We start from the raw sequence: 8,991 nt of genomic DNA, 5'->3' as shown, positions 1-8,991 counted from the left end.
TGAATGGTTGAGATTCTCTTTCACAATTTGTCACCAAATTGGTGAAGTTTATTCATATTAGTCACACTGATTAGCAGCATCGAAGTGGACGAGATGGGAGATTTGTATTTTATAAAAAGGTGGGTGAGATCTTCGAAAGGCATGAAAATGAAAAATATGTGTTTTCTATTCGTGATAGACTTTGACTATGTTTATACCATTTGCTCCAAAAGCCTCACTCATTATTATAGAAATGTTGTATGGCGTAACGCTATGGGTTGCCTCATTAACAAAACATCACACAGTGATTTGTTTTTATTTTATTAATGGCATTGCTCAAAAATTTTGATTTTAAGAATTTCTTCACCTTGTGGAGTTAAATTTCAAAAGGGATGTTGTTTTGCAACAAACAATGAGAAGCTGTCTATCACTTTCAAGATGCGTTGCCTAATGTTACCCACATATGCTTCATCTTTGAATTGGTAAAACACATTGGTATATATATATATATATATATATATTCTCCATGGAAAATAAGAATAAGATTTTTTTTATCAAAAAAAACGAATGAATAAAAGATTGATATGACACATATGCTAATGCTTTCTGGGTGATCTCAAACTTTGTAATTGTTATCCTGTTAAAAAAAAAGATTGATATTTTTTTATGTATAAAGAATTTACTTGTTACTAATTAAACTTAATTCACGTTGTTCTTTAGATCAACTTTGTTTACTCCAATAGTATCAAAAATCGAATAAATAAGAGGTATTTTAGGGATATTTCAACCCTTACATAAAAGATCTACCTGAAGCTTTTTTCCTCTAACTTCCACATCCTTTACTCATGATATACATTTTCTTAGAAAAATTGACAAACATCATGTAAACCATTGACTCAAGACATTAATCTGAATACGAAAAATATACTCAAGACATTACTTATGACCAAACCTTCAACAATATCAGAATAAATATTTCAATATGATCTATTCTGACACCTCTGAAAATCCTCTTGTTCCTATGTTTCTTACAAAGTTCTGATGTAATTAGGGTGTTTTCTGAATGAAAAGTTGAACCAAATACTATGCATGAGATTGAAGTGTGGGGAAATGGTGTAGTCAAGTAAGATTTGTATTGTTTGAGCTAAGGTTGGAGAAGTAGGTAAGGATAGTTTGGACAGTGCAAAAAGGTTCCAAAAATGATGGGGCAAGCAAATCCATTTGTGGTGAGTATTGAAGTTTGGTGGTTGATCAATCATGAATTGGTGAGAGATTTGTGGATAGAATAACATCTCAAAGTCTGAATTCACATTGCTTACTGCTCCTAACCTAAGTCCTACCACAAGTGTTGTCTTCTACTCTGCCGGCACTACTTCCATCTTTCAAATAAAATATATGGCTATTATCATAACAACATTCAAATTATCCACAATGTCCTCAACTTAAAATACCTATCATTTTAAGATTTTTAAATCAAAAATTATATATATTTAATGTCAAAAATAAATTACATTTTAGCTTCATCTTATAATATTATCTTATTTTACTTAATTGGTGTTTTGTTTATGGTCAAGAAGGTGTGTGGGAGGTCCCTGTTGTAACTTCTATGATTAAATTAATGTTTGAATATTTGATAATTAAAGATAACAAATATTGTTAAACATGTATTTTGATTTGATATTAAATTGATTTATTTTATAAAAATATAAAAAAAATATTTTTTAAATTATTTTTTATTATTGTTAAATAGTTTTTAAATTAGTATCTAATTAGTTACCAATATTTTAACTATCAATTGTTTAAATTTTAAATTTAGTAATTAATTAAATACTAATTTAGAAACTATTTAATAATAATAAAAATTAATTTAAAAATTAAAAAAAATAGTTTCTAAAATAGTCTTTAGTCAATATAACAATTTATTATTTTTTTATATAAAATTAGTTTCTAATTTTATATTTAGTGATTTTTTTTAGTGGATATTAAGGATCATCATTCAAAAATGTATATGAAGATGTAAATTTTTTTAAAAAATAAAAAATGATTTGAAACAATTTTGTGGTGCAATATATTAATATTTCCTCTGGTTTGGTTATGACGTTCTTGTGGCATATATATTGCCTCATCAATACGTCACTCTTTCATATATATATATATATATATATATATATATATATATATATATCACCATCTTTTGGTTTGCTTTTTAAAAATAAAATTGACTTGCAAATCATTGTCACCAGTGATATTGAAAACAATGTTGCATTTATCTTCTTCTTCTTGCATTATGTAAATAACCAATCACTGCAATTTGCAAATGGATTAATTAAACTATTTTCAAGATTGAAACAAATAAAAACAAATAACACTACACTATGTGATAGTGACCTTCTTTCAAGCTGTTGTGGATTTCTTTTGGGTACATTGCATTATTCATTTTAATATATACTTATATATAATTGACTTTCACAGTAAGTGAATGTCTTTCAATATTTATAAACTATATTTAAAATTAAGGTACATAATTAGAATTTTATAGTATAAGATGAATTTAATTATCGATGATAACATAAAAAATAATTTGAAATAGATAATTGATTAAAAAAGTGAACATGATAACAAAAATTTGAAATGGTCGAAAGAGTGAGTTTGTTTGGATGAAAAAATTTAGAAAACAAAAGTTTACAGAAAAAATTGAATTCGATTTTTTTTATAAGTTCAAATTACTTTATGTATAAGTTAAAAGTAAAAATTTAAATAAATATAGTAATACCTGATCATTATAGACACAGGATGAATATTTTACATACATCTTAGTTTTGATTTTTTTTTAATATTTGTATTTATTGTTTATTTATTTCTTAACTATCGATTTCAAATATTCAGTTATTTGATATTCTATTTAATCTATTAGCTTCTTAAAACTTGAGATTAAAAAAAATATATTCTTAAATTCTTAATAATATTATTTTTTATTTAAAACGATCTTTTCTAGTAAATATATATTTAAAACCTTATAGAAACAAAAAAACATAAATTTCATAAAAATAAATATGCAGTTTTACTTTGAAAGTGAATATGATAAAACTCACTCATCATCCTGTTACCATCCAAGAATTAATCATCATTTTAATCACTGCGTATGGCTTAATTTTTCATTTTTTTTATTAATAAGCCCTAATTTTCTCCCTAATATAAATCGTCATTTGAGATTTCCATTCTTTTTAATAGCTATATAAAGGAAAACAATTGATTTTTTTTTTATAAAAACCTTTACAGGGAAAAAATGTTTTGAAAAAAAAAAAATTGATTACAGATTAGTCAAGAGTCATGAGGGACCAAAACAATAGGAACTAATATTACAACAAGTTGGCACAACAATTCTGATGCAGAAATTATTCAGTTTTACTGTCTGCAACAAAGTAAACTACCTTTCACCAATGAAGCTCATTCAAATCAACAGAGACTACACAAATTTGTATCTCTTTCAAATCAATCCATTGCATCATCTATACTCTTGAAAATTAACATGACCTGTAGCCTGTGCATGCTCCACTGCCTCCTGAAATGTTCACAGAAAAACAACTACTCAGAATCATAAGAATTATTCAGAAACTATACATCAATAATAGAAACTAATTTAGAAACCAATAATTCTTTTAGTCTCTAAAATAGTATATAATTTAGTCAATATAACAACTAATTATTTTTAGTTATTAAAATTAGTTTTTATTTAATGATTTTCTTGTAATGAAAGCATGTGCTACTGAGTATGAGTAGGAATTACCTTCTGGCCAACTACTCCAATTTGGCATACCCCACAGCGCAGAGTGAACTTGGAAGTGTCAGTGTAACTACGTTTCCTGAGAAAGAGTTCCCCTGATATTAGCATAACATAAATTTTGAAAGGAAATAATGGTAGCAGAAATAACTAGCAAAATGACTTCCCTTCCTATTATCCCAGGTTTTAAAATATATGCTTCTAATGGCAGATCAATAGCCCAGCTTTTCACTTAAAAAATGTGCATAATTTCATCTGTATGGTTTGACAATAAAAAATGGTAAATTTTAAGTTTTCAACATCTTAGTCTGTGTATATGGGCATATGAAGTTCAACTTCTCAGCAGCAAATTCAACACTTGTTCTAAATTGAAAAAAAAAATTATTTAAGGAGCACGGGATTTACAAAAATGTCACATTAGTTTCTCTTACTTTATAGTTTTAAGTATGTCACATAAAAACATGAATTGAGGTGAACTTTTGTAGTTATTACTGAGAATAGAAATATTTCCACAATCCAACTTCAAACGCCTCTGATAGTGAAACCTTAATTCTACATGCCCACATAAAAACCTTTTACTTGTATATATAAAGAATCCAAATTTGAAAATTTATGCATTTCAATCATCTGAGGGCTAAAAATGTTCATCTATTTGTTTTAAGAAGGTTCAGTAAGAATTGCAAACTACCTCTGCTGATCCTTCACAAAATTTAGAGCAAGCCTCTCCACAGGTCCAATGCTTCTGTTCATCTGAACCGCAAATATGGTCTGATCAAACTCTTCAGGAGCTTCCTCAACAGGAGACATCTGACTCATACAAGGCGTGATTAATCATCAGGCAACATGAAAAAGAGAATTACATATGTTTTTTTCTCTTTATTGTTTCATGTGCAGTAGATAAAAATATAAATATCATACACATGCAATCTCATGATTCACCACTAATGCACAAAAGATAAGGAATGGATGATTAATAATTTCTGGTATATGAGATTACTCACCACTAGTGCATCATAGTGGAGACCATCATAAATCAGCATCACTCTTTCAGAGTAGTTGCTTTCCTGTCAAAAGTATACACAGAAGGTGAAAATGGAGAGTTTGGTCTCGAGAGGTTGCAAAACTTGAGAGCATAGATTGCATAAAAGTAACTTACCTGGCCATACAAATCACATCGAGTTGTCTGGATATCATATGCTGCAATTTCACGTCCATAATAATCTGCTAATATTGCAAGTTCAATTGCACCTTCAAAAAGGAATATAGAGCTTAATTAGCACATCAAACAAACAAAACGTTGACAGTGCTTTATTGTTAAATTTTGTTACTAGGAGAGTTTGAAATACCCTTTGAAACCCATGTTAAATTCATCAACTACAAATCTATACCCACAAAATTCATATCAAAAGCCTAATTTTGGAAATTTGTTTAAACAAAACAACCAAAATTTATACAATTGTAGCAAAAGCATGTTTGGGTATGCAGATGTTTAAATGAAATTTCCCAGATTTTAATTAAATCTTTATGCCTCGTAACATTTCAGGAAAATAATATATTTTATTCATATACTTCATTATATATTTATGTTAGCAAAGTTTTCCAAAAGCCCAGTTTTTAAATCCACCTAACTTTGTGCAAGTTTCGTCCCCTTCTACATTCCAAATAAATATGAATTCACCACATTTGATGTTAAACACTCATAGACTGACCACAGTATAACACTGAAAGTAGCAGTTCCAACTTGCACAGTAGAAGTTGGTAATCAATTACATTAAACTTTTTATTTAGAACAGCCTTGATGAGGAAGACATAGGCCAACTAACCTCCCCACTTCTCTGAGTCAAGAATCCAGTTACAATATTCTGCATTTGGCTTCCCAAGAAATGCTTCACAATATTTCTGTGGATCACTTGCTACTGTTGCAGCTATAACCTTTTGCATGTTAAATAGTACAAAAATATCAAATTAAAATATGTAAGAAATTATGTAAATAACATACTCAAATTGCATAGATATAAGCCATACGATGGAATAGAAGTTTCATTTCAACTTCACTGATAATTCTTAAATGATAGACTATGTAAATTCATATCTGAAAATACAAATATTTTGCATTAACAAGCTTTTGGTTGCTAGTAATTTCATTGAAAGCATTGAGTGGCACCGCATGGGGATTGACGCGCAATAAAATAGGGGCATGTGAATTGATAATGAAATATGAACATTTACCAGATAAGTTACTTAAGTCCTACGTCAAAAAACAAGAGCTGCTTAAAAATATAGCTGATCCTTGTATTATATTTCAAAGTCGATTTTCTTGTAAAATAAGAATGCTCCAAATGCATTTATTATTCCTAGCTGCATTTGAAAAATCCTTCATGTACTACGCAGATAAAAAAAATGCTATTGGTATAAGGAAAAAACAAACCATTCATATGAAAATATTTAACTCATCCTTGTTAGAGTTTACAAAGAAGAGAAGAAGATTGCAGCAAGAAAATTGTATTTCTCATTCTATTAAATTCTGTTACAACAGATATTATATAGATAAAATTAGCTTGTCCCACAAGTATCAGAAACTAGCTTCTTTCCCTAACAGAAAAAGTTATAGCCAGCTCACTGGATTCAATTAACTGAAAACTAATTGTGTGTTAGGGTTCCAGATAGAAAACTAAGTACAATTGAACTCAACTGAAGTTGGAAAAAAAGCAACTCATTATAACTATTAAGCAACTGGAGTTTGAGATGAATTTTGCTTCTAACTGAATCTTAAAAAAGTGTCAAACATGTTGCACAATGTTTAAATGTTTAATGAAACTGAAAGTTGGTTTGGGTATTCAAAGTGAAAGTTAGTTTGGGTATTCAAAGTGAAAGTTGGTTTGGGTATTCAAAGTGAAAGTTAGTTTGGGTATTCAAAGTGAAAGTTGGTTTGGGTATTCCAGCTGAAAGTTGGTTTGGGTATTCCAGCTGAAAGTTGGTTAGGGCATTCCAACTGAAAGTTGGTTAGGGCATTCCAACTGAAAGTTGGTTAGGGCATTCCAACTGAAAGTTGGTTAGGGCATTCCAACTGAAAGTTGGTTAGGGCATTCCAACAGAAATCCAAACACACTCAGTACAACATTCACAATCCTTTGCATTTACTGCAACTATTTTAGTGATAGGAAAGCCAACTCTGAATCTTAATCAAATGTTTCTAGAAGGAACATTTTACCACGGAAAAACAAATTCAGAACTTGTATTTTGACTTTCTGGTTGCAGAAACTCCTCAAATTAAAACAAGCAAAGTGATAGGAACACCAAACAAATTTCAATTAAGATGGAATGTTGGATGTCGCATTTGAATTGTATAGGATAGCACACTAGCACACTGTATATGATTATCATGAGAAAAGAAAGGATAACATATGATTTTACTTTCTCAAAAAATGTTCTTAGTCCCTATAAAAATTTAATAGGCTCTTAGTTCCCACATGTACCAAGAGGGATGTGATTTTAGTCTCTCCCATCAGAACCTAAAAACATAGTCTCTGATAAAAATGTGGGACCTAAAATTATATTGAATGTGTTGAGTCATATGTTGTCTCATACTAAGAGAATGACACAGTTCAGAGGAACTCTAACTCGTTTGGGTAAAAACTCCTTCCAACCCCATAAAGAAATCCTCGGATTCAGAAACAAGTTCTACGATACGATGTTGATAAAAAGGTGGCAACATGGTCACCGTGGTGGAATTTGTGAAGGGAGGCCACCCACCACCGGTGGCATTGCTACGATATGGTTTCACTAGTCCAAATCTTGAGTTTATTGTGTTTGATACCTAAAGATTTGAAAAATGAGTTTTGTTTTTTAGTAAAATGTCAACTTTAATTTCGAAATTTCTGTTAAAATGGAAGGACTAAACATGGTATTCCTCTTAGTATACTCTGGGACTAAAACTGAAACTCGACATATTGAGGGACCAAAACATATTTTACTCAAAAAATAAGGATAATCTTGAGGCAAAAGTTGACCAGCCAGAAGGGAAGTACCTCTTGCCACTAGAACCAAATTAACAACAACAAAAAACATAGAAAAATGAAGAGTTGGATGATAGGGTGCACAGTACAAATTTCAGACAAATAAAATTAATACGAGGAAAACTACCTGTCGCAAATCAGCAGCTTTCTTCTTGTCATGATCCATTACATACCTGAATCGAGAAACACAATAAAACATAACAAAAGGAATCATTGGTACGAGTAGAACTAACACCAACACAGCATGAAAAAAAAAGAAAAAAAGATTGACTTGCATTGCTTTGCTTACCCAACTGCATTGAAGAGACAACTGTTATCCGAAGGAATAACTCTTCTCACAACAACACCTTCCATGGAGAAGATTGTAGACAACCACCAGCCTGAAAATCAACCACGAAAGAAAGAAATTGAAAATCCAGAAAGCAGCACCGAATGCAAACTCCACTATTTGTATTTCACAAATACCAACAGAGAAAGAACAAAACCTAGAGTTTATTGATTATTAAATTGATAGAAGATGAGTTAGAAATCTGCAAAGAGAGGGAAGGTATTGTGCAAACGGAAATTGTTTGGAATTGGAAAATGGAGATCTATGGTGTGAAAAATGAGAAGGGAATGGGTTGAAGAAGAAGAAGAAGAAGAAGAAGAAGAATACGAACCAAGAAGAAAGCTTTGTGCTTTTTAAGGTGGGTTTGGTATTTTGAAAGAAAAGGTTTGGTTTTTATGCGTGAAAGATGTAACGAAGGTTAGCACCGTTTGGATTGATATGCCATGGCACCGTCCTTTTCCTGAACATGCCCCACTTTCTTCCATGCCCAACACCTTTCAAGCAACACCATCTCTTCCTTATCCCTTAATTTCACACTAATCTATCATTAATTTCACCCTAATCTATCATTATTTTCACTTTCCTAATTTTCTAACTAATCAATCCTTTAATTTTTTAAATTATTAAATTCAATGTATTAAATACCACTTTACTACCACTTTGTATTAAATAAATTGGACGTATTAAAATCACTTTATTAGGAGTAGTGGAAAACAGGCTTGAATGTTCCTACTTCTTAATATGAAGTCTTATATTTTTTTTTATAAGTTATATATATTATTATTTATTATTTTATGTAATATATATAAAAATAAAATAATTAAATATTTGGAACCTCAGTTTAGGTAGGATCCGTCCAGAAAAGGTAATTATGATAAAAGATAAAA

General features: G+C 30.0%; 1 protein-coding gene across 3 annotated transcripts; it reads right to left on the bottom strand.

The window, feature by feature from the left end:
* Positions 1-3,310: 3,310 nt before the first annotated feature.
* On the bottom strand, positions 3,311-8,653 carry LOC137826945 (OVARIAN TUMOR DOMAIN-containing deubiquitinating enzyme 2). 3 transcript variants are annotated; one of them, XM_068633106.1, is made up of 9 exons: positions 8,436-8,653; positions 8,066-8,156; positions 7,904-7,949; positions 5,584-5,692; positions 4,917-5,008; positions 4,762-4,824; positions 4,449-4,567; positions 3,767-3,842; positions 3,311-3,541 (listed from the first exon to the last, which is right to left on the bottom strand). In XM_068633106.1, exons 2-9 carry the CDS (start codon positions 8,128-8,130, stop codon positions 3,485-3,487), a joined length of 627 nt encoding a protein of 208 aa, XP_068489207.1. In that variant the 5' UTR covers positions 8,131-8,156; positions 8,436-8,653; the 3' UTR covers positions 3,311-3,484. The 3 variants fall into 3 exon arrangements, with proteins under 3 accessions (XP_068489207.1, XP_068489206.1, XP_068489205.1); XM_068633105.1 differs by having other exon boundaries at positions 8,262-8,624; XM_068633104.1 differs by having other exon boundaries at positions 8,530-8,624.
* Positions 8,654-8,991: the final 338 nt, after the last annotated feature.

The sequence above is a fragment of the Phaseolus vulgaris genome, chromosome 8, assembly GCF_000499845.2.
Source record: "Phaseolus vulgaris cultivar G19833 chromosome 8, P. vulgaris v2.0, whole genome shotgun sequence".
NCBI lineage: Eukaryota > Viridiplantae > Streptophyta > Magnoliopsida > Fabales > Fabaceae > Phaseolus > Phaseolus vulgaris.
The sequence above is the reverse complement of the archived record's forward strand: the minus strand, read 5'-3'. Positions and strand labels throughout refer to the sequence as shown.

Bases quoted from the DNA above. Each gene is read 5' to 3' on its own strand.
- LOC137826945 (XM_068633104.1), bottom strand. From the start codon at position 8,572: ATGTTCAGGAAAAGGACGGTGCCATGGCATATCAATCCAAACG. The intron at 5,693-7,903 runs GTAGTTTTCCTC...AACATGCAAAAG, and splicing joins AAGCTGCTGATTTGCGACAG to GTTATAGCTGCAACAGTAGC. The intron at 4,825-4,916 runs GTAAGTTACTTT...TACTTTTGACAG, and splicing joins GATGTGATTTGTATGGCCAG to GAAAGCAACTACTCTGAAAG.